This window comes from Tricharina praecox, assembly GCF_024521635.1.
Source record: "Tricharina praecox strain CBS 144465 chromosome Unknown BZA05scaffold_16, whole genome shotgun sequence".
Lineage (NCBI taxonomy): Eukaryota > Fungi > Ascomycota > Pezizomycetes > Pezizales > Pyronemataceae > Tricharina > Tricharina praecox.
The window spans coordinates 86301-110786 of NW_026250418.1; the positions used below are offsets into that span (position 1 = coordinate 86301).

The window sequence follows — 24486 nt, forward strand, 5'->3', positions numbered from 1 at the left end:
TCGAGCTCACGGCTCGTATTCCACTCCACTGCTCCTCCTCTTTCCGGCGAAGTGCGAATTCTGGGGGCTTTGAGCACTAGCGTACGTTCGGATCCCTAACGTTCATATCGCAGATTATTTAGGTGTCGAGTCTCACCCGGGCCGATATCTAAGACGCTGGGCGAGGCAACAGACCCGAAACTCCCGCGAACGGCGTCCCAACAAAGGTCGGAAGTCGCACACAGCACTGCAGAGCCCTAGCCTCGACTGACCTCGCTTTGTCACGCCATGGTGGCAAATTGTGTGGCGTAGGCGAGTTAGTTACACACACCAAAACGCAAACACGAATACGTTACTCTACTTACCTATGCAGGGGGCGGGTCTTGATGCCATTCCGACCGGCACGAAGAATATGAGTTGGACGTTTGATCGATCCCTGTCCGCCCCAGCACGCCGCCCTCGGCCAGTCAGATAAAGGAGCGGCTATGTACCAACGTCTTATACCCTTCCTTCCTCCGCTTGCATAGCCCCCCCGGGTCCTCTGTCGGCAGAACCCGACCGCCATTGAGAGGAACCATCGAGCAGGAAAGCCTTACATATCACACTGTCGTCGTAGAGATCCTGCGATTGTCAGCCAATTTGCCACGAACGCCGGCCAACCAGCCAATGCCACGATCCATCTGGATACGCAATATATGTGCCCGGCATCTCCGAAGAGCTTGAAGCTACTACCTATGGCGACGCCGTGTCTTCTGGCTGGCCGCTGGCGTGGGCTCAGTGTACGTTACCTTCTCGATAATGTGTAATCTCCGCTGCCAACCTAGCTTGCGAACCACCCTCATCCTGTTGGGAGCAACCACACTCCACTTCTGCTCCTCCATTCTTCCCAATACCCCACCATCCCACACTCCCGTTTCATCTCCTCGTTACTGCAATGCATGCTGCACATCATTCCTCTCGGCCCGCACGTCTGACGTGGCAACGTCAGCGTTCCATTGGCCAGGCTTGCGAGAAAAATGCGATGGAGCCTTGTCGCAATGTCACGTGCAACAGCCATTTGATGTACATGGAGTACATATGACGCATGTACTCTACCTGCCCCTCGTAAGGAGAACGGGCAAGGAAGAAAGAAAGAAAGGGGCGAGCCGAGTCGCTGACCAGCCGATCCAGTGTTCTCCATAGTCTGATCCAGACTGCAGTCCGGACGGGGCGGACTGCTAAAATCCAGTCCCGTCCGAGCCTTTTAGAGGACCGGATAAAAGTAGTCGGTCCGTGACTCCCGTCCGCCACTCCAACCACCGATAGTACGCCTCGGGCTTTCTATCGTGATTTCTGTCGCCTTGTACCAGTCTTGGCAGTCCGTCCTGTCCGACCTTACTGGTGGACTAGGTAGTCCGTGCGACAGAAACCTCCGGACGAACTGGATGTATGGAGTCCAGCCCCATCCATAGGTCCGGACTGACTGAACTGGACTGGACTATGGAGAACGCTGAGATGATCTAGATCTCGATCTCCAAAGGTGCGGCCCCGCTCCGCTCTGCATATTCTCCTATCTCCAGCCTTGTGCAATACATAGGTTCCGAACAGAATGGCCGAACGCAATAATTACTATTAGCGCATAGGCCGCATACTCTAGTGTTCGACATAGCGCTGTCCGGACTGGACTGGACTGCCAAGATACAGTCCAGTCCGAGGGCTCAGGACGGAGGGACTGGACTATGTCGACCACTGTAGGCGGTCGCGATTCTGCGCTCAGTGCTCAGTGCTCAGTGCTCGCCCAGCCTCTCCGATCACATCTGTTGTTCTTTACACTTACCTATTGTAAATTCGAGAGGACCTGGACGAACGTCCCGATGTGCGGAATCGAGCCGAAAATATTGCCAACTCCCTACGGGCCCCTTGGGACTGATGACACGTCTAACTAGGTAGAGTGCATACAATGTGCGAGAACGGCGCATTTCCGAGTGGATGAATGACTGGATGCACTGAGGAACGGAGTCATTTCCATGTCCACGTCCTCCTCCTTCTCGAAGGTACTCCACTCTACATACAGTGCTCACTCCGCTCCGCCCAGTCCCTTTTGCTAGCCAGAATTAGCAGTTTTCGCCTATTGCGCACATCGTTGTGTGTGCACTGTGAACGATGTTTTGCTATCTAGAGTATTTCGCTGATGCCCACTGCCGACGCGTCGTCGAAATAGGGATGTGTGGGCGGATTCGATGTCGGGATAACTAATTGACGGCGGCTGCTTGTTTCGCACTTATGCACCTAGCCCTGCAAGCCGCTAACGGTCAGCTCCGCTCATTCTCAGCCTCCGAAACAAGGCGAGTCCTTCCAAAGGCTTCCATCACATGGCTCGTGCCTTCCTTCGCCAATCCTCAATTCCCAATCCTCAATCCTCAACACAAAGATCCTTGCCGGTTTCCAGGAATGTTGACCGGAGGATTAAGGAGAGCCTCAAAACGGCGGGGTGGGCTGTGGCCAACGGCCCAACAACGCCATGTTTTCCATTCGGTTTGAGATTTGAGTTTAACCCTCACAAACTTGAATGGCATCCAATACATACCCGTAGTAGCCCGAACCCTCTGAGTGCAAGATAGACAGGGGAGAACATGATTGTGGGCGTGTGCACTCCCACACGATGTCGTTGCTGCGAATCGTTGACTCTTCGATGATGGCACTGGATGGCCAGGCTCCCACGAGGAGTACATAGACCGCACGACCTCTCGGGGAAAATGGAAGCCTTTCGCTCCGCCCCCTTCCCATCTCGTGGCTTTTTTTTGAGTGTATCTTGCGGCCGATCATAGTTATCTATTCCTCCGACTCAGCTCACCTCGCCCTCCCGGAGAAGCGAGATGGACAAAAGGAGGAAAAGAAAAGCAAAGGAAAAGAAAAGAAAATACTGCGAAGTCTACATTAATACTCTATAATAAAGCTCTCTTGGCTGATGGGGTAACACCAGCTCCCTGCCTGCCTACCGATCGTACTATTTGTTGGTACAGCACCGTTCGCAATTGTTCACTGTGCTCTACGTACCTATCATACCTATGGAGTACTGTACACACCACAGATAGGATATCTACGGAATTGGCTGATCTCGGCCAACACGATCGACCCATACTGATACCCATACGGTCGGATTCCCTTTGCGCGCCCGTATGTACATGTACATTAAGTGGTTACTTTAGGTATTTATACATACCGGTAATACTTGCCTGTCTGCTGGCCATACAGATTTCAGATTTCCCTTTTACATAGGGGCTCCAGCGGCCTGGTTCGTGGGTAACTGGAGTATAGTGTGGTATGTACAATACTATACTCAGGTACTCTACACGATCTCACAGCCTGTTACGCTAGAGTCGCGTACTCTACAGCAGTCACGGCAGTTCACTATGTGGCTGCAGCCTGCAAGGCATCTCATCCTTCGAGATGGAGGGTTCCCGCACCTCCCTCACACATTCACTCATACTATTTCATTCACACACTTTCACCCACACACTCTCACACGCACTCACTCACATACTTTCACTCACACACTTTCACTTACACACACACGCCACATGACACGCACGCAATCGGGTTCTCCCGCCAGCGGCCAGCCCCATCTTTGCTCCGCCCCCCCCTCCAATCCCCGATGTATCGACTGATATCCCCGAGCGTGATACGGTAGTTGAAGGGAAAAAAAGACAGCCGATGACGAAAAGAAAGGGAAAAAGAGGCTGCACGTGGATAACGTACTCTACTGCGATGTTGCTTGTTCCATATCCATATCCGAACGAGGCTATGTCACTATCTACTGTATACTGTACAGTACAAGGTGGTACATAGGTAAGTACCTGTTGCTTCTCGCCTCTTTACACGTCCCCGTGTCTAGAGGAAAGTAGAGTTCCGTAGATATGAATATGCTTCGCTCTCCAAAGCTACTAGTAGATTTTCACGTGCCTTCCACACACCTATGGTGCGTGCGGTCAAGAAAGGCCATCGATTTGCGGCTCCAATTTCAGGCCAGCTAGCAGCCGGCTAAAACGGCGGACGGTCCGAGCCTGGGACGGACGGGTCGGTCCCCGTCACGTGATCATATTCTTATCACTCGTCCCAATAAGGGCATACACTAGCCGTTTGCAGATACGCGAGTGAGATATAATGATATGTTTTGTGTGGGGATCAACTACCGTTGGCCAGTACAGCGCACAAAATTGCCAAGTCTTCCTCACGCTGTTGCTGTGAGAAGGAGTAGTATCCGGACTTGAGAGCCTAAGGTACACGCTCGAAATCAGGTTTTTGCCCAAGGCTTCGCAGCGGACGGCCGTCGACTGGCGCCCGTCAGGTCGTAGGGCTCGGACGGGCGGTAGGCACGCCGTCCGTCTTCGTCCAAGGTCCAGGACAGACGGACTGAACGATAGAAACGCTGTGGAAATTATTCTCTAGTGCACCAAACTCTCTTGAATTTAGTGGTTACATGTACCTACTCGGTTAGAGTATGAACAACTTTTCGCACCCGGAACTCAGCTGTTCAACAACCATCCGCAATACCTATGGGCCGCCGATCCAGACACCACCAGTAGCGCATGAATTCTTTGGGCCATGTCCAGAATCAGGGAAGAAAAAAAAAGATATACTCCAGTAGCCTCCGACCTCCACGCTCCTCAACATCTGATAATAGTTCGTCTCAGGATACAGCTACTCCGCTCGAGATATCCGCAACATCAAGCGGTTTTCTTCTTCGATAACGCCACCAATCATGCTGCCTATGCAGAAGACGCACTCTATATACCGGTATTCAACAAAGGACGAGGTTAGGGTATCGTGATTTCTGAGTACCTCACGCCCAGCGAGATTCTTGCATGGATTGTGGCTGTTGTGTCCGTAGGTTGCATCCTGATCGCAGAAGAGGCTGCGTACCACGAGGTCCAAGGTTGAGTCGTTCCGCGCGGAGTACGTCTTCTGCATAGGCAGCATGATTGGTGGCGTTATCGAAGAAGAAACTCGCTTGATGATCAGAATACCGCTGTTCGAAAGAGAGAATCGTCAGATCCTTGAGCTGAGCGATCATGTCATCACAAGTCCAATAGCCTTCCTTCCCAAAATCCCGGATTTGAGTACATTCCCGGAATGTATCACCATCAGGTGTCAAGTGTTCCGAAACCATCATACCATAACCCCGTCCTTTGTTGAAAAACGGGATATGATCGTCGTCCACCCCAGCTTCACCATCAATCACTCGTCTACTATCGGTAGAGTTGAAGGTGCATTCGTCGTGGGTAACGGGAACACGCGGGCGGATAGCCGGGGGTAGCGGTGCCGTAGGGGGTTTCCTGAGATACGTTCCGGCAGAGAATCCGTCGCTGGTAACAGTTCGAACTGGACAAAGGTGGGTTCGAGCTGTGCGAGCTGGGGAAGGAAAACTTCGTTCCGATAAGCCACCACATCGGGCCGTTCGTGGCCGTCCTTGTACATGCCTTCCCGAAGGTCTTTCCATGAGTATCCACATCTGTGAAACCACTCGATTGCCGTCCGCTCAGCGAGTTTCTTGTCTTTGTGCTCGGGCAGCTCGGAGTCCGTCCAGAACTGTGTTACTGCGTTTGCAGAGCCAGGAGCACTACTTCGACTCTTCGAGTGCTCTCCCAAGTCGAAGAGCCGGTATGATAGAAGATTCTGTGGGCGGCGGTTCGGAAGAAGACCGGGAAGGGCAAGGATCGCTTCGAGGTCTGAGACCTTTTCGTAGACGAGCGATGTAGCCAGCCAATCAATCCTGGACTTTCTCGTCACCATGACGTGAACAGGCGCATCCCGGAGGTTGCTGAGGAAGACGCAGCCAGTAGGGTGTCGGAATGGGAGCTGAGGGAGCGAGAGGAAAGACAGGTGGAGATGAGGCGAGAGGAGAAGGAGGGTGGTGAGGTCGAGGAGCCGGGTCATCCCTGCTGTTCCTCCCCACCCCTCCCTCGTGTCATCTTCTGACGAAAAGGCAGGGAGGCGAAGGTTTGGCGAGCGGACACTTTCTTTCCCTAGCTTTATTTTCTTGGTGCGCTCTACATGTATATTGGGGGAAAGGCTAGGGCGGACGGTAGGGGAACCGACAACGGACCGCCGACTTCGGTCGGGTCTAGATGGTGGACAAGGAAACAGCGTGTGTATTACCATGGTCTAGATGAGTCACAATCAAGTAATGACTAGACAAAAAAACACTTTTGCTCTTGCCCAATAATATCTATGCAAGTTATGTGCACCCTCTCTGGCCACGTATGCACACGCCGGACGCCGAAGAGGTCCTATCGTAATCCACCTCTACGATATCGCAGATCCTACTTGCTTGAGAAGTGCGCTGCTCCTCCTCTCTTCGTCTTTAGAGTGTGCTAGACCTTCAAACTTTGGATCTCTAATTCCCTCCACCGTAACGCAGAAGCATAATCGGTTCTCGACTCCATGAAACCTACATTCCAGTCACAGTAAACTGCGGCCGTAGAGTAGATTGCACTACTTTGCGCTGTAGGCTCCCAGTTTCATCCTTCGTGTTCACCTCAAACGCTGGATGATATCCTCCGCCAAAGCATTAGTTAGGGCCGAGCCTTGCTTTAGGCTTTCTGGTAGTCATCCGCACTTCATTTGATTGAGTGACTGGTATTTCATACAGCATAACCTTAACGTTATGGCCGGTAGAGGTCTGTATCCACAATAAAGGATTTGACAAAGAAATTTCACCACTACCAAACCCCAGAAACAGAAATGCCAGTCCGGTTCCCTCTGCCCTCGCAATCTTTGCAAGTCAGCCTCCGAAGAGGCTCGAGTTGTCCGTTTTGCGCTGTAGCGGCGCGTGGTAGCCGTCCTCTTCCCCAAAATTCACCCACTCGGTATGTTCTATTCTCAACATAGCCAGTCTGGCGGACACGGCATGGTACTCGGAAGGAATCGTCGTCTCGGGGGTTTACGTAGCTGTCGAGGCCGGGGGCCCGATGATTGGCGCGTATCTGGATCGAAGGCGGGATTGGTGAAATGCCATTGTCGTGGTTCGTCGTGGTCCATGCGCAAGACGCCGAGCCCCTTCCTTGGAGTTCACACTGCTCCTCGCCGTCGTCAGCTCTCCTCTGCACTTCATTTCACTTGGTGGGCTAAATACCTCCAGCTATGATCTCCAACCACAGCAATTCAGTCCAGGGCACCGGCTTTCGAGAGGAGCTTGAGTCACCGTCCATCGATCATCGATGATAGGCGCCCGCCAGGCTATGACTATGAGGCCCAGCCAACACCCTCGGGGATCCTACCGTTCTTAGGCATCAGCTCGATACCTAGTTTCCCGATATATGATGCACCATCGGACTAGCGGTAGTGGGGAGGACGACTGTTTGGCAACCCGGTACGGTGTTATTAATTCTGGAGATTACTGTGGAGGCGATGATTCGTTTGTTCTTTTCCCTCATACTTCGACGGAGTAGTCAGGGAGACGGAGACGGGTAGATAATGGCAATAGGAAGGAAGCTAAATGAGAGGGAAGTGCCAACGGCGCTGGGGGGGGGGGGGGGGGGGGGGGACATAGAAGAAAACGGCGTGTATGTGCTAGGTAGTTAGTCCTGAGCGGTGAACGATATACGCACCGGGTATCCTAGGCCTCCACTAGGCCCTGCTCTTGTAATTGATTCGCTGTGCTGGTGACATGATTCGAATCCTCATGGCGATCTCTGCTCGCCTCGTCTGGCTATCAGCTATCATTTGGTGAGGGACCGTAGAACGTCTGCACTGAGCGCCGAGACCATCAACACCGCTCTCCGCTTATAACTTATTCGAACAACTTATTACGGGCCAGTCTGACCGGAAATGATACAGAAAAGGTACGAATCCGTGTCTTGGTGTTGCCATATCAGCACCGCGCGTACAAGGCTGTGTACGCAAGCCGCCGTTTGTCCATACTTTTCCGTGGGTTTGTACTCTACATGCCATTATTCCTGCCGTGAACATTCTTGTTGTTGGCAATATGTTTCGAAGTTGCGAGATCACCACATACCGAGTCTGCGGATCCGTATGCGCTTCTCGCGAGAGAAGAAGCTCCCAGAGACGTCGCCAGCTCGACTTCCAAAGCATAGGTAATGAGGCTTCTAGGGTTTGTCCGAATGCCGAAAGCCTTATGTAAAGTACCAGGTCAAAAGTTTTCGTACACCTCCCCAAAAGCGCCACCACACCACAGACATATATCTGTATAACACAACAACCACACTTAAGAGAGTACTAACAATTGGCATTTATCATGAATATATACTAATAAAGCTTCAATGAGATTTCCAGCTCGCCGGGCGGATTATTTTATGCGAAGTAGAGTGGCTTGGCGGATTTCCCTTTCACCGAGGTAGGTCATTTCCCGCCATAGATACAGCAACCATAAGGTAGTATAAAAGTATGTGGACCATTAGAAGGTCTTCCAAATCAGGTAGAGAGCCTAGATTGAAATCGGCACATAATTCTAACTGGTGGTGGTTGAGTAATGCCATATGGGAGAGAAGTTGGTGCTGAAACTGGTTGTCACGCAATAATTTTGTATGGGGGCCCCATACAAAATCTGAAATCACTCTCCAACCTGTGCACAACACCGTACCATGCGCCACCAATCCGAAGAAAAAGTCGTCAGACTTCTTATATGTGATGCATCCTGCGATTCTAAAGCTTCTATGAAAGACTCGATTTTTTTCCGCCACGTGAAGGGTGGGTTTTGGTTACTTGAAAATGGGCCTTTTTGGTGTAAAACGGCCATCGTACGAAAACTTTTGACCTAGTACTTTACTATACCATCGGCATCCTGAAGAGCCAGGGCTTAGCCGTCCCAGTCTCCCGGATCCCGGTTCAGCGTAATTATTACGCTTATCCTTGTGCACATCCACGTACTCTACATACAACTCTTTATCCAAACTCCGGTAGGTAGAGTAAGTACCAAGTACTACATATCACGCCTTGCGGACGCCATACGTACCAGCGTTAATCCTCCACTGCGGTAAGGGATATATCCGGCCAGCTTTTGACGTCGCCCCATACACGGCCTCTGGACGCACCAATTGAGCGCATGCTAAGACAGTATGTATCTAGGTGACTCCGGAGCATTGCCTATGACACGCTGCGCATGGCAGGTATTAGGTATCCGGACATGCAGCCTTTTCTTAGACATGAAGCCTTTCCTTGATCAGCAGTTTTTCATCCAGGATCTCCGATTTGAGCGAAGATTTGCATTCTACTCTAGAAATTCCATCGTGCCGAATGACTGCAATAGGTATTATCTACTACGAATAGTGGCAGTCGCACCAAGAGGTGTCCGCATACACTTGAAGCCAGGTAGTAGATGACAGCTGGCTTCCTACGGACGGGCGTCTTAAGTTGTAATCCCTACGTATTCCTACGACGACGACTGCGGAGTTTGAATTTCCCCGAGTAGAGTTATGCCGAGTGTGCGGCAACGTGGTGTACGCAACTGTGCTTACATACAGGTGATGTGAATATGACAACATGCCCAACTCTCGGAAACCATCGTATCCGTAGGCATGTGCTAAGATGTCGGAACGGGATTTTCGATGGCGTATATAAAGGTAGTCAGCCCTCCTGCGTGCAGATTGTTCTGAAAGGTTTCTATGCTGATGGGGGTTGGACATCACTCAGTTCTCCAACAAACAAACGACTCCAGCGCATGCCATCTCCCTGCCTACATGCAAACATCCAGGCCGTCCACCAATCATCATACATGACCGCAAACGACAGAACTTTCACAACAGCACTCGTACATGCTGCAAACAGCCATCCGTGTTGGGGATTTATGTAGTGAAGGATTATTTGCCATACCAGTAGTGTGTTACCAAAAAAGAGTTCAACCGATTGAGTCGACCGGCAGCGAAAACGTCGATTGCACAACAGACCGGCCAAAGGAGATGTAACCACTAGCTGGACATTCACAGGAGATAGAGCTGTTGGATGCGCATGTCAGCTAGGAAGAGCAACTTGCACTTCCCCAACACTGCACTGGGCACTTGGAAATTGGGTGAGTGCATTCAGTACCCACTGCTTAAGCCACCCAAGCACGTTGGAGCACAGTAGCTATTACCTACCGTATTGCACCTTCATCCGAGCTCAATTCCAAGCGACCTACATCTCCACAATGCAAAATGCATATGGTCCACAGCGGTAGGTACGTGTTCGTTGCTCGCCCAAGCTCCGCGCTCTTCATAAAGAGTTCCTTGGCTCCTAAGGTTGATGGGGCTGTTGGGACGTGCTTTAAATCCTATCAAACCTAGCAATCCGCTTCTGTTACATACATGCCAGCAACACCCGTCGCCGCCCTCTCGAGCCTTAATATTCCCAAAAATTACCTACTTTCGACGTCATTTGCCGTGCGATGGCATTTTCTTATTTCGTCACCATTCGCATAGTTACAGCCATCTTGACGATGGTGAAGCACAATGTCCGAGACTCAGAGTACCCATCCTGCCTGCAGTTCAAATAATCGATTCGGTGTAGCGTCCCTCCCCTGCTCATTGGCCATGCGACTGACGCGATCCCCGAGCCTCTGTTGCGACTCTGCATCGATCTATGAAATCATCACTGGCTCATCCGGATCTCGACATGGGGGCGCTTTTGAAGCTTCACCTTGTTTTCAGCCAACTCAGCCCTCTTCAACAGGTTTCATTTCGGAAATTTACTCCATACGGTGTTTGCTCGACATCAGTGGCCTGCCTACTTACTGCGGCGTCGATTGTCGCTTTCGAGCTTCATCTTACTCTAACCTCCTCTATCAATGGCATTAACGCGTCTTGCGTCCATGCATGTTCGCGTCCCTACAACGAGCTTAAATGCATTTATTCGGCTACGGCTTAAATTGCTAACCGTATCAAACAACCCTTACTCGAACCAGTCGCTATTGGAAACATTCCACCTTCCCCGTTATCCTCCCTGCCCCCCAGCCTTCGAGTCAGCTCTAATCCCTTGAATCCCTCGAATTCCGGCCCGACGTCGAGAGTTAACTCGGACATCAACACTTCAGCACCCACGCCATCCATACAAATTCCAACCGCTACATACCTCCGCGCCGCAATGCGTACGTCAACGTTCGGCGACTACACAAGCGCGATGGAGCTTTTGGCGTTGGCGACGTTCAGCTGATTCAGGCGTACGCAGCCACACCTTTCGCCTGAACCGTGCCGAAGTCATGTTGCTTTAAAGCTTCAGCTGAAGAGGAGCGTATGGAATGTGCGCAGGCATCTCCATGATGGAGTACAGCCTGGCGTCTGTGTGCTTCGAGAATGGATATAAACAGCCGATGCAATCTCGACTCTTGGGCTACCTACTCTGCTTCGAACCGATTTGCATCGAGATGGTTAACCGAGTTTGAAAACTTTACTAGTTAGCCCTTGCCGATATGACTGAGTCAGAAGACTTAGCCTTAGGCTCGGCCACCGATCCTCAACTGAGGATAGCATCCGGCGAGGAAAGACTCGAATACAACAGTGACTCGCTGCAGCTGCAGTCCGACCATCTTACTTATATCGGCCGGTCCCCGTCCGTCCGTATGGGCGCAGTTTACGATTTTTATCTGTTTCGACACGGGGGGCGTTCGCATCGCCACCGAAAACGATGGATTTTGCTCACCACTTCGAAAAACGAGTATCAATTCCATCGCCATGGCTCGCCGATTCGGGACTTTGGTCCTTGCAGTCAGTCTTGGATCCTCGGTCCAGTTGAAGGCAAGCAGTTTGGTCGCCTAACATGACTGAAACGTCCGAAACACCAACCGCGTGGCCTTCAGGAGGCCGTGGAAAGGATGTTCACCGAGGATGTCAACGCCAGGCAGGCTTCCCATCGTATGTTGAAACACTTTCCTCAGGGGGGGGGGGCGAATCTGCATGCTGCGGAGTTGTAGTCACGAGCGGAGACACTGTAATCTTGACTCATAGATCACATCATCCCGCCCATCCCCGCTCATCCCGCTCATCCCACTCATCGCAGCCATCTCACACAACCTGACACAACTTCTCTCCATCTCTGCATCTCGACTTCCACATCTGTGAATCTCAACTTCCCCATCACTGATGTATAGTTTCCGCTTCACCCGGTCTACTCGACTCATTCAGGCTCCAACGAATATTGGTCAGCGGGGGTGGGAGCGGGCAGTTTCGCTTGTAAGCTGTATCGCATACCCGCCGGTTATTTTTGTGGTATGTATGTATGTCGACTCATCGGCCTCCCTGGCACAGCATAATCATATTTCATACTGATGGTTCCCAGCTCTAACTAACCGGTTGAAAGCTGCCATGACCTACGTTGCACTCACGGCGGCTCACTCGGAGTCCGTATTCCTCAGTCCAGTCCGGACTGCAGCCCAGACGGCGCGGACTGCCGTCGTTCGGTCCAGTCCAGTCCAGCAAATTCTTTCGACTGTCGAGGGTCAGCCCGTCTAGTCCAGTGCTCGGTTAGACTACCTAGGTAGGTAGTCCGTCCTCAGTCGACCGCAGTTGACTCCACACGCTTTTTGGAAAACGCTCCTGTCACTCGGCCATGTCAGAGGAATCACCCTGTCACTGCCATTTCGATGAAATACACCTTATCACTCAGCCTTCCGAAGGCTGGAGTCGGAAGGGGAGCTGAGGAAAGGAAGGAAGGAAGGAGGGAGGGATCACCGGAGCGATTCAGTATCACTGCGAGCGGAAGATTGTCGAGTGCGGATGCGGCGTTTTAGGGGGGCTTTGGAGAAGGCGGGAGGAGTCTAGCCTCTTTGATGATGGATCGCCACGCATAATATCAGAGTGGACGCTGGGGAAATGGATGGCCTTGGAGGGGAGGTCAATGGGAAGGAACGGAGAGAAGGCCCATGAGCGGAATTCGAATCAGTATATATAGCCACGGTCCACGGAAAAAGACGAACTTGTTGCCACGAATGAACTATGCCGGATATGAGGCAACTACGGAAAGGGAAAGATAGGAAAGGGAGCGAAAGGAAAGGGAATAGAAGGAAAGGGAATGAGGAAGCAAAGGGAACGACGACTGAATTTAACAACGGCAAACCAGTATAGGTACCACAATTCGCAATACATTCTCTCGTCCAGAGATCCTTTCCACTACCCGCTTCCTCGACATTGGAGCACGCCCGATGAACAGTGCATACCGTAGCCGAGGATGGCGTTATCCCTACCGACGACAACGATGCCTTTGAAGCTATTTGGTGACAAGCTACCAGGCATCATTCCTCTCGCGACCGTCTCCATTCCTCTCACAGGCGACAGATCCGCTATACTAAAGTAGGCCGATGAGGATGCCGCAGGAAGACTGGAGATTTTGCGGTATCAATTATCACACTTCGGCCTTCCCCGGCCCCGTATGAGTGTGAATGGCACAATGTTGTTCTGATACCTACCATGGACCAGGGAGGAGTCGAAGGTTTATGCAACTCTCGACCACTAGAATCCCTAACCCTACCCCTATAGAGTATTGTGACTGTCACACGCACGATAACAACTCTGTCCTCCCGCGCCTGCGGGAGTCATACATATGGGGTATCCAACTTTTCCTCATGGACGACAGTGGGTGCCTCAATTGACCGAATATCTGCTTCAATTCTGTACGTCTACTTTTTTCCCTCCTCCAGCGCACTCAGGGACGATCATTGGCCCCAATCCCCTCGATGAGTGTTAACCATGCAATTAGGGCGGCATTTGAGTTGCACGATTGGCTCATCAGTGTCAGACATTGAGCTTGTGACATTCAAAACAACGATACATCGAGGAGGACGCGTGGCGTACAACAAGACGCGACTGAGAACCATATTACATATCCACGGCAGAAAAGGGAATACAACAAGACGCGACTCAGATCCAGATTACATATCCACCGCGAAAAGAAAATACACGATAGAGAAAAACCGAGCACACGGCATCGTACAAATACACATCAAAGCTGCAATACAACACCGACCGAAAAGAGACAACATAATGACAAATGACACCAGCAACCCCTTCCCTTCTAACCAGACCTCTAACGACAATAGAAAAAAGCACTGTCGAACCCAACCCAACCGATGCACCGAGATGATGACATGACAGCCGAGAAAGAAATAAAGAACCGAGGCGAAAATCGAACCAGATAAACACTACTTCTTCGGCGACTGGAATTTGAGATCGAAGTCCCTCAATGACTGGTCGGCGTGGTTGCCGGGTTGGTTGTACCCCGGGACGGGCACGCGCTGGCGCCAGCCTTCCACGGACACACCGGTGGGTCGGCTGGCGGCGTGACCGGACTGCGCAGCCGCATCGGGACGGGTCGAGGAAGGCATTTCGATGAAGTCGGTTGCAGTTGAGAGTTAAGAGTGGTCGACTTGTGTTTGGCGGGAGGTTGGTAGCGACAACCTAATTCGACGATGACGAAGAGGCGATGGACTCGGGCTCAGGAGCGAGAAGAGATGAGAAGTGTGTGCGGGGCGGCGATGAAGAGGAAGAGGAAGAGGCGATGAGCGTTTGCGGTCGCAATGGAAGAGATGAGGAAACAACAACCCTCTTGTACTGATGATGGGTGGTGGTGGGGAGAGTAGCGAAGCTGGACGAGATGGGCACAACCAAGAACTGTCGAGGGTCGAGCATTTTATACGCAAGCCAAATCTCTCACCACGATTTTGCTTCGCCTCTACACGCCAGGTTCCGTGGCGTAGGGAGCAGGAGCTGGGTGCTACGGGCTGGGTACGGTGTCAGCAGAATGACCCCAGGTCCCCAACCAGGGCCAGTCAGGTTGGCACCCAGGGCAGCGTTGAGTGATGATCAAGGGTGGGTGATAATTTTCCGCTCATTGTTTTTGCTGGATGGGTGCCGGGCGGGCAACTTCCCAAAAGTGCGCGGTCTACTTGTGTTGTGCGCACGGGATTCAGATTTGTTGGGGGGAGTGGTCGAAGTATGCGCGGAGGGATGATACAACTGCTAAGCAAACGGGTGTCGCTGTGTGCTGGTGCGGCGCCGGGCCCGGATTTCTGTTAGGTGTGTCGACGTGTGTCGGGGGAGGGAGCACGTTGGGGGAGGGAGGGAGCGGAGAGCGTTGGAGCTGGTTGCAGTCACTGATTTCTAGGCGTGGCCCGAGTGTGATCGCAGTGCTTGTCCAGGTTACACTGAAGGTGATCACCTCGAATACAGGAGTTGCGGCTTGCGATGGAATGTATCGAATTTTGCCCCACCTCAACCAACGATCAGCAGAGACTTGAGAAACTTAGCGATCGCAGAGCTCTCAATTTCCGCGCCAGCTCACTTTGCGAGCGAGACCATGCAACCTCTCCTATTCGGCGGTGTTCGTAACGCCTTACGGTTGCTACGCACCTACGTACCTGCCAGCTTTGCTGCAGCCTTCCCGGAGTTCGTCTCGACGAAGTTCTCGAGTACAGCAGAGCACAAGTCTACCCGACCCTAACCCTCATGGATCCCCGCCTTAAATCCAAGATTTGAATCAGTGTGGGGGCTTAGTTGTGACCGTGTGCACATACTCTACTCTAGGTCGCTCCCCCGTCTGGTCTTCCTAGCCAAGCACACGCCGCACATCTGCAGTGGCAGCGGCTTGAATGGTAGTTTTTCTGCCTGATTTGATCCTCCCTCGGAAGGAAATCCACTCTACGTGCAATACATGCGCATATGGGAGTGCTGTGCCAGTTTACCTTTTTTTCTTCCCCATCACAGCTTCGGGCCTGATGATCAGATGATTGAATGGATTTAGATATCGGCGACATCGATAAAAGATGAATACAATAGAAACAAACACGAAAAGAAAAAAGAACCCAAGGCATAATCCAAAACAGAAAGGACGAGAATATCAGACACGTTTGGACGGCCACGAGACCATTCTTAAACACCAAAAAAATCGAATGAGAGAATCGCGAGGTACCAACCGTCGGAGACATGCATGCAACCCAACACAATAGAAACAACATCCGACAAACCCCAAAGGAAAAATGACATCGCTACATAATTCCAAAACAGAAAGCACAACGCTGAAAGCAAGCTCTTCGAACGCCCCGTCGTCGATTTAGAATACATCAAACAGCCTGCGAAAGCCACGAACCCCAAAAGAACACCTCATCAATCATCGATGACCGGCGACAGTGATGGCGATGGCGATAGCGCAGACCGACACCCACACCCTACCCTCGAACTCCAACACCATAACCCTCTGCATGGCACACACCTAGAGCGTCTACCCTGTCGAGCCAAATTGACTATCGAACTTCCTCGCGGCTTCTTTGCCTTTGTTGTCGGAGGGGCGAAAGCCTGGGACATATACTCGCTCGCGCCAGCCGGGTATATGTACACCTCTCACCTGTTGGGGAGGATTTGCAAGAGGAGCAGCAGGAGGGAGGGCCGGGCGACCAGGTGCAGACACATCACGGCGACGAGAGGACCCAGATCTGGCGTGACGACTCGAACGTCCACGATCACTGGCTCGATCATACACGTCGGCAGCGAAGACGTTCCGACCGGAGGATGGATAGCCACCGGTACGACCACGGGATTCATGGGCACCATCGTAGCGAGTCGATGATGAGTCACCGCCATTTCGACCGGAAGCGCGAGAAGTCGAGGGACGATGCGACGATTCAAAATCATCGGCAGGGCCATATGCTCCAGAAGCTGTGGCGTAACGGTCGGAGGATGTGCGGTACTCGGTTTGACGAGAGGATTCATGGGCACCATCATAGCGAAGCGATGAACCATCGCCATTGCGACCCGAAGCGTTATGAGTGGGGTGACGATGCGACGACACACCATCGTAGCGAGTCGATGATGAATCACCGCCATTGCGACCGGAAGCGCGAGAAGTCGAGGGACGATGCGACGATTCAAAATCATCGGCAGGGCCATATGCTCCAGAAGCTGTGGCGTAACGGTCGGAGGATGTGCGGTCCTCGGTGCGACCATAGAATTGTGGAGCACCATTGGGGTGAACCGACGATCCATTACCACCGCTGCGAACGGACGAGCCAGGAGCTGCGCGACGCCGCGAAGATCCATGACCGCCAGCACGGATATGAGCACCATCGTCACGACGCGACGATCCATCTGCACCGGTGCGCTGTGGGGTAGCCATTGATGTCGGCCGGGTTTGAGGTTTGAGGTTTTGGGACGGTAGCGAAGAACTCAGCGACGACGGAGGGATTTCAGGACCAGTGTATGGCGAAGAGGGTGATGCGCCGTTTCAAAAATGTGAAGTGAGGAGTAAAAGTAAAAAGAAGTGTGTCGAGGAGGGGGGAAGCCTACCATTTATGCAACCTTCTCACTGTTCACCTCTGGATATGGATTCTATGCCAAAGAAGCGGAGGGGCGACGTCCTGGGTGTGGTAATGTGCCGTGTGCGCAACCCAAGGTCGACTCAGGTTCGGTCCGGGCTGTGGCGGCGAAGATGGGGTCAGGCATGTTCGGGTTTCTCTCGTTGTGCGCAACGCTTTCTCCATTCAGATGGGTCGTTGCCGTCATTCTCCTTTCTCAACCCGGTCTGCGCGTTGATGAACAGGTATGGAACCAGGGTGATCAGAACCAACACGAAAGGACCGACAACCTCGTTGAAGATGGTGTTGCTGAGCTTGGCACGAGGGATATCGCCGGCGAGCTTCTCCGGGGGGTCTCCGAGGGCCTTGCGCTTGTAACCAGTGATACGGGTTGACGGGCTGCACGTTGGGGCAAAATTAACATGAACGCGACTTCGGCTGCTGCTGGTACTGCTGCTGCTGCTGGCCCGCCGCTGCTGTCGATGTGGCACTGTGAAACAAGTGCTGGTATTGCCAGTGTTGCTCGTTCTGGCGTTGCCGCTGCTGCTGCTGATGCTACGGTGACGTTGCTGGGTTGCTAGGCTATTGGATCGCTGGACTGCCGAACTGCTGTCGGTGGTCGGTGGTTCTGCTGATTACCGCTGTCGTTGTTGTCGGTGATGATGTTACTGCTGCCGTTGCTAGTAGTATTTGTCGGCAGCTCATCGTAAGCGTTCTAAGATGCTACCATCGAGATAGCTAGGTAAATAGGGGGCAAGCGGGGGAGATGCCCGATCTGCCCGCATGAGCTCTTGATCCATGGAAAGATGGTTACCCGGCTGTCATCGCACCCTGCGGCCAAAGAATAGTGAGAGTAACTATCGTCCCCAACCCCATCATCCCCAACACCATCGTCCCCAACACCATCGTCCCCAACACCATCGTCCCCAACACCATCGTCCCCAACACCATCGTCCCCAACACCATCGTCCCCAACCCATTCAGGTGCTCCATCTCTAATAGTAAAGCGCTAGAAGCCCCCCCGCTAGGTACCTTCCTGCAGAGCGTCCTTCGGGATGGACACACGCTATTCCTCTAGTTGGTGGGATTCCTTCGACCCAATGGCTGGGTGGTTGGATTCACACTCAGTTCTAAGCGCAACGAGTACGTCGGCCGTCGTCGGGAAGATCATACGCGCCTTATTTTGATCCCATCCGTGATTCGCTTCGCCTCATTTCTGATGTGTACAGCTGTGCGAATGCTGGAAGACTATTCAGCACATTCACTCACGATTGGAATCCTCATTGTCGGTCGTCCGGAGCGAGCGTCCGTTGTGCTGGGAGTCACAGGTGTGGCTGTGACTGCAGCCAGCACACACACACTCCCTCATTATTCCTCGCTCGTATGTGAATGTTTCCGTTCGCACCGCCTCCCACGGCCGGAAGTTTCCATCAAACGCACATACCCACACCGTCTCCGGCCTACGGTTGGGCATGAGCAAAAGGCAAAGAGGACGGTTTCCTCGGATCATCCGCCACGAGACAAGTGGACAAGGCTGTGAAAAATTATGGAACGATGATGATAGCATGTATGATAATATCTACGTACGAATTCCACCCCAATCACTCGGCGACATGCATGCTTTCTTGCGAACAGCAAGTTGATGATCTAGTACCATACCTGCATAACTACCGCCTGTGTTCGTTAGAATGCTTGAGTTCTCTGTTCGTGACTCCTTTCTCAACATATAGAGTACCGGTAGGTTTGGGAACAGAAGGCCGGCGGCTATCGTGCACGGTGACGCTGACAAACCTGTTTTCCGAACAAATTCCGGCAATAGCAATCCATGTACAGTGCTCACTGCTCACGATGGCCAGATGCCACCTGAATCCACTTTATTGAGTAGCTGGCTGCGTAGGTAGATAGAGCCTGAAGCCCCATAGTCAATATACATACCTACGGTCTCGACTCAATGATGCATGGGCCGTCATGCCTTGCCATAGCAGTTCTCAGTTGCTGATGATCATAGATCCACCCAAGGGCTGCACAGGATCCACCCTCCCCTCAACCTTGCAAGACGATTGGGCTTGACGCACGGAATATGTCGACGAGTGGTTGCCATCCTGACATTCGGGCTTCACTTGGATCCATAGGTGCCGTACATACATACCTCCATACCACAACCCTATCACATGGGCGACGTCGTAACTATCCTCTTCAGACACAATTGTGGATTACTCTATGCGCACAGCCCCACCACCGGTATACATGCAAGCCGGGTTTGCACCTTAGTCGTTTCAAGCTGGGTTTCCCCATAATTTCTCGTTAATTCACCATCCACGTTGTCTAACTAGGGCCCGCGGATGCCACTAGGTTTTGGATTTGCGGGATCAACTAACGAGCGGGAACTAGAGTAGAGTACCCGTATCCACTCTGCGTTACTATGTACCGGTATGAACTACCGGTATGAATTACCGGTATAGGTAACTACACGGGAAGGATTAAGCAAGGTTAAACATGGTTGTCTACGACTTCATCATCGCTCACCATATACGTACCTACCGTAGCAGAACCGAGACCGCGTACACCACGTTCCTACATACCGGCAGAAACTATGGGAAAGGGAGGGGAATGCATGTAACTACCTAGCTCTCCGCGAATCACGATAGATATCCGGCTCTTCAAATCTAGCCCTAAGGGGCCTTTTTTTTGAGGCATTATGGATGGGCGTGATGCCGGGCCACGGGTCTAGGTCGTGCTCCGGGTGCCTCGGAAGGCGTATCCCTGATCTGGGTTTGAACCCCGATTATGGTGGATATTTCTGACAGAACTGGGGGAGAGCGGTTTTCCATGAACTCGGAAGCCGATGGGCCAAGGGCCGAGAAGAACTGTGACACGAGCTTCGGCACTAGGTGAAGATGACTGGCTCGCTCCTTTCCTTCCTTCCTGCGGCTCCCATCTACCTAGAGTACCCTGAATGTTTTTCTTTGCCTTTTTTTCCTCCTCTTTTCCTCCTTTTTTTCTTCTTTCCCCTCGTCGCTTGTGTTACATCCTACAACCAACTGCCATCCCCTCATGGGACAATACCGAAGTCCGTCGGCACTGCTCGGCAAGGAAGAATGATCGGTGAGGGCCGTATCCACCTGCAGGCCGCGAACAAGCGGCACGTTTAGCAGTTGTGGCCTGCCTACTGCCTTACCACCGCTCACCGCCGAGACTTATCATCCCTCCTCCTCCTGCCGGCCTCAACAGTTATCGCTACTTGCGGAGTGCAACATCCTACATACGTCTGATACCCCGCGCCGACCAAAACGTCGAACCAACAGCCATCCAGATCAGGTAGGGACCGCGGGGGCTCGACCAGTCCCTCAGGGATTCGGAGCCTCGCGGCGTCCCGGCATATCTAGCGATACACACAGCAGAGAGGAGAGCAATCTGAAACGCCGACTAAGTAGCAAGCAGGTATGATGTCGGTAAGTAAGTCAGCAAGAAGAGCAAGCCAACAAGCTGACAAGCATACATACTGCTCTAGCAAGCCCAGCAATTACCGCGACCTCATCCAAACCCCGCGTGTTCTCTTCATACTTGGCAGAACCTCTACCTTAGCTACATACCTACCTACCTGGGTCCCGAACACGAGCCCCAGCTCGAGCGCACGTAACTACGCACCTACTAGGACGCTGTTTCCCGATGATTTGGCGAATTGCACTGCACTGCACTGCATGACACATGTTGAATTCACGAAGGCACGCATCTGCACGCCGAGGCTGCTCTTGGCGCTGTTGGTTATAGCCTTCCTTTGTGTCTATCGTCTTTTGTGTCACGCCTGCGCCCCACCCGGGAGACAGGACGGAAGCACAGCAATTCGATTCGAAAGGCCAGGCTGTGGGAATCCGATCGTCAGGCGTCTTTTCGCAGACGACGGATGTGCTTTTCTGTCCTGCGGACTGGCTGACGGGGCATTCATTCCTGTTCCCTACCGGAGCTCACGACCGGTTGGTTGGGAGTAGGTAGTGAGTAGGTAGGCATGCCGCAGCTCTATAGTAGGCACATCGACAAGAATATGGGTCCCGTGAGCGATTTGCCATACACAGCCCAAGCAGCCTGTAGGCATGGATAACGATCGATTGGGGAGCCCGAAGGGAAGAGGAAGGGGATGGGGATGGTCTCGTCCTCTGTGAGCTCGTTGCAAGTGGCCTATCTCGATTGGGGAGCCCGAAGGGAAGAGGAAGGGGATGGGGATGGTCTCGTCCTCTGTGAGCTCGTTACAAGTGGCCTATCTCGATTCTCGAGTGCCCGCCGACCTCCAGCTTTGGAGGCAAAGTGGTGCAGGCAGGCAAGCGAGATTTACGGATTACCATATTTCACTGGTCTAGGGCGAACTGCGTGAAACCGTGACTTATTGGTGGTGGGCACTGCCGCACTAGGGAAGCTCCGTAATGACCAGTGACCATGAATTGCGAGCTGCTTGCAGAGATCCTTAGTCGGTTTGTATGTAGAGTAGAGTACGTATGAAATGCTAGCTGTCAGTGCAGAGGCTGGGTGGAGTGGGTGGCCTACCTACCTACTAGCAAACATAGATCACCAAGTTGGCGATTCGGCGAGTCTTACCACTCCCTCGGTGTTTTGTGACCCACCGGTCGTTTTTTCCATCTCCAATACCACGGTATGTACCTAGGCGGCTGCCTACCCCAGTAGTCATCTATTCGGTGGGGAGTCGGGAAATGCCCCACCCCCCTGCCGGAGACCGCGCGACTCTCGGTATATCCCCCGAAATCCGTGTAGTAAGCCAAAAGGAATGGGAAGCATACTACGGTACTAGTAGGTGCTCCGTGTCCATCCGGGGTGTCCGCCGCCAGTTCGGCCGACCTAGGTAGGTACCCGTCGAGCTTTTTGTTGGCTTCAGCTTTCAGCCTTCGGCGCTCTCGTGAAAAATGGGTGGAAAATGACGTCGCCGCTAACGACGACGGCGGTGAGGGCGAGGGCAGTTAACGATGAGTGTGACAGTGGCAGTGGCAGTGAGTGAGTAATGGCGGTCTGGAAAGCTGCTTCCGCGCATCTAGAGGTTAGATCGCAGCGCCGTCGCTGTGGTGCACTCTAGAGCTCGCGCGCTCGGGATCTTCCCGGGTTTCGGAGTGTGGTATGTGCCACCCACCGACCGCACCGCACTGGTTACTGAACTGCTCGAAAAAGAAAAGAAAAACATACGACCGCTGCTAGGCTGTGTAGGTACATACTCTACACGTGTGGCAGTTCCTTGCATCCTCGGGGTCGCTCGTTACTAGGAGGATCCGGCGAGTTACGCGAAGCGCGAGGTGCCGGCGGCAAATCTCGTATCATACTCGGCACTCCTTCCCTCGGGGTGGTCGCAAAACGGTGTAGAGTAACTAACCGCAAGGGACGATCCGGGAAGCGAAGGGATGACGAGTCTTAACTCGTGTGTTTCACACCGTTCGGCCCCGCGTCACTGTCTTGAATTCCAGCTCATTCTCCTAATCTTATCGACTGTGCCCGGTCAATGTCTCGGGCAAAGCCTAAAAGGTTTTATTTACTTCGAAAGTGCTCGGGGAGTTGGGCTCACAGTCACAGTCACCCCCTCGGAGATGGAGGGGCGGACGGACGGACAGTGCAGGGAACGGGGAACGGGGAAGAAGGCAGCAGCTCCGTTCCTCTACCTACCACAGCGAATCGACGCATCAAACTTATGTAGTAGTTACGTAGCCAATGTGCTCGATGTGCTCGACGTGCTCGATGTGCTTGACGTGCTCGATGTGCTCGACGTGCTCGATGTACGAGATGTACGAGATGTGTTTGATTTCAATTTTCGGCGAAATGTGCGATTTTGCACGTTTTCCGGCTTTCGGGCTTTCGGTAATGCGCTCTGCGACGCACCTCGCCAGCCAAACCCCCCCTCCCGGGCCTCCCCCGGCGAAATCCAGATCTTCCCCAGCCCCAGTCCTGCTCTACTCTGCGTCACACTCTACTCCCTAAACTCCGCCCATTTCAGCTAAGGGCTTTCCCTTACGAAGCGAAACGAAACGATCGTCATCGATCCGTGAAGCATGTACTACCGTACTACGGAATCTGCTTTGGCCAAAAATGCGGGCCGCATGCTAAAACAAGTGTCGTGACTCGTGATGCAGTCCGGTACCCCCCCCCCCCCCCCCACCCCTCCGGTTTGGCTAAGGCTTGGAAGAGTTTAGAGTGACCGGGCGGCTTCCTGTGGCTGGTTTGGTTTGGTTTGGTTTGGTTGAGCACCACTTCTCGATAACATACATCATGCGATGACTCTTAGCATGGCCGAGAACTCGCTCCCTCCGCCCCAGCTGCAAACAGGCAGGCAGGGTACTTGCGAAAAGAGTGGGATGGAATGTGCAGCACATCTCCACGTGAACGCCCAACCTTGAACCGAGCAGTGTACATTCCGGTAGTGATTTTCTGGCGTAGGCGAGAACTCGAAGTATGTGGCCGTCGACGGAACTCGGGACGTTGGGACATTTAGGTGGGGGTTGGTTCGGGTTTCACCAAGTCCCGCCCCACCGAAGGAACGTTAATGTTGATGGCAGTGAGGGTGATCCAGATGACGAGGGTGGTCTGGCAGTGAAAGCGATCGCTCTGCAAGAGTGCTGCAGAGTTGGTGCATCGAGGCCATCCGCATTCCATTCCTCCAGGCTCCGAGATTCCGCCCATTCCTCCGCCCATTCCTCCCAGATTCATCATTCCGTTGCCTGCTGTGAAGCGAGGATGCCCGTTGTGTGTCTACCTACATGGGACAACCGGCCTCATTGTGGAGAGTACACACATAATGTACTCTATGCTGCCTGCTGCCTCCGATCACTGCAGTAGATAGTTAGTCCCAAGTTTCAACGCCAGGGTGTAGAGTATAGTAGGTAGCCCATCTGGCAGTAGAGTAGCTGCAGAACTACTCTAGAGAAGGTACTATCTACTGCTACTGCTACTACTACTATTACTACTACTATTACTACTGCTACTACTACTACTATGTACTCTATTCGGGAAGGATGGCAGCCGCGGGTCCACTCACTTTCCATTCTTCCTCTTTCCAGTGTCCACCTCTCAAGTTCTCAACCGTCGGTACTGCACATACCGGTAACTGCATGCACATCCTACACACATTTGCGGTTCCTCTATTCCTTTCGCTTCAGCCTGCTGCCCACGAGTCTGACACCCCCGTCCGGCGCCTTGAGTTGACGTCGGCTTACCGTCTTACAAGTTGCGGGTCAGGCAAAAGAGAGCATACACGGCACGCCACTTTGGAA

The 24486-nt window shown here is 52.8% G+C and overlaps 5 protein-coding genes across 5 annotated transcripts; 1 reads left to right on the forward strand and 4 right to left on the reverse strand.

Annotated features, from left to right (window-relative positions):
• Positions 1–4750: 4750 nt before the first annotated feature.
• Positions 4751–5857, reverse strand: BZA05DRAFT_401211 (uncharacterized protein). Its single transcript, XM_051483971.1, has 2 exons — positions 5439–5857; positions 4751–5384 (listed from the first exon to the last, which is right to left on the reverse strand). The coding sequence occupies exons 1-2, from the start codon at positions 5468–5470 to the stop codon at positions 4802–4804; spliced, it is 615 nt and encodes a 204-aa protein (XP_051338352.1). The 5' UTR covers positions 5471–5857; the 3' UTR covers positions 4751–4801.
• A 9375-nt stretch (positions 5858–15232) lies between these two features.
• Positions 15233–16027, reverse strand: BZA05DRAFT_74554 (uncharacterized protein). Its single transcript, XM_051488592.1, has one exon. It carries the CDS (start codon positions 15893–15895, stop codon positions 15461–15463), a length of 435 nt encoding a protein of 144 aa, XP_051338353.1. The 5' UTR covers positions 15896–16027; the 3' UTR covers positions 15233–15460.
• Positions 16027–17265, reverse strand: BZA05DRAFT_74454 (uncharacterized protein). The gene is made up of 2 exons (XM_051488591.1): positions 17220–17265; positions 16027–17098 (listed from the first exon to the last, which is right to left on the reverse strand). Exon 2 carries the CDS (start codon positions 17047–17049, stop codon positions 16159–16161), a length of 891 nt encoding a protein of 296 aa, XP_051338354.1. The 5' UTR covers positions 17050–17098; positions 17220–17265; the 3' UTR covers positions 16027–16158.
• Positions 17266–17367: 102 nt separating this feature from the next.
• BZA05DRAFT_419530 (uncharacterized protein) lies at positions 17368–19197 on the reverse strand (the record flags this gene model as incomplete). The annotated part of the gene is made up of 8 exons (XM_051485596.1): positions 17368–17717; positions 17867–17942; positions 18042–18058; positions 18497–18567; positions 18672–18687; positions 18887–19018; positions 19075–19116; positions 19167–19197. 8 exons carry the CDS (start codon positions 19195–19197, stop codon positions 17368–17370), a joined length of 735 nt encoding a protein of 244 aa, XP_051338355.1.
• Positions 19198–20525: 1328 nt separating this feature from the next.
• BZA05DRAFT_74675 (uncharacterized protein) lies at positions 20526–21385 on the forward strand. Its single transcript, XM_051488593.1, has one exon. The coding sequence runs from the start codon at positions 20671–20673 to the stop codon at positions 21214–21216; it is 546 nt and encodes a 181-aa protein (XP_051338356.1). The 5' UTR covers positions 20526–20670; the 3' UTR covers positions 21217–21385.
• The last annotated feature ends 3101 nt before the right edge of the window (positions 21386–24486 follow it).

Excerpts from the sequence above, each read along its gene's own strand:
- BZA05DRAFT_74454 (XM_051488591.1), bottom strand. The coding sequence starts at position 17,049 with ATGGCTACCCCACAGCGCACCGGTGCAGATGGATCGTCGCGTCGTGAC.
- BZA05DRAFT_74675 (XM_051488593.1), top strand. The coding sequence starts at position 20,671 with ATGATGTCGGTAAGTAAGTCAGCAAGAAGAGCAAGCCAACAAGCTGAC.
- BZA05DRAFT_74554 (XM_051488592.1), bottom strand. The coding sequence starts at position 15,895 with ATGTTGTTTCTATTGTGTTGGGTTGCATGCATGTCTCCGACGGTTGGT.
- BZA05DRAFT_401211 (XM_051483971.1), bottom strand. The coding sequence starts at position 5,470 with ATGTGGATACTCATGGAAAGACCTTCGGGAAG. Across the intron at positions 5,385-5,438 it reads ATGGAAAGACCTTCGGGAAG|TTTTCCTTCCCCAGCTCGCA; the intron begins GCATGTACAAGG and ends ATCGGAACGAAG.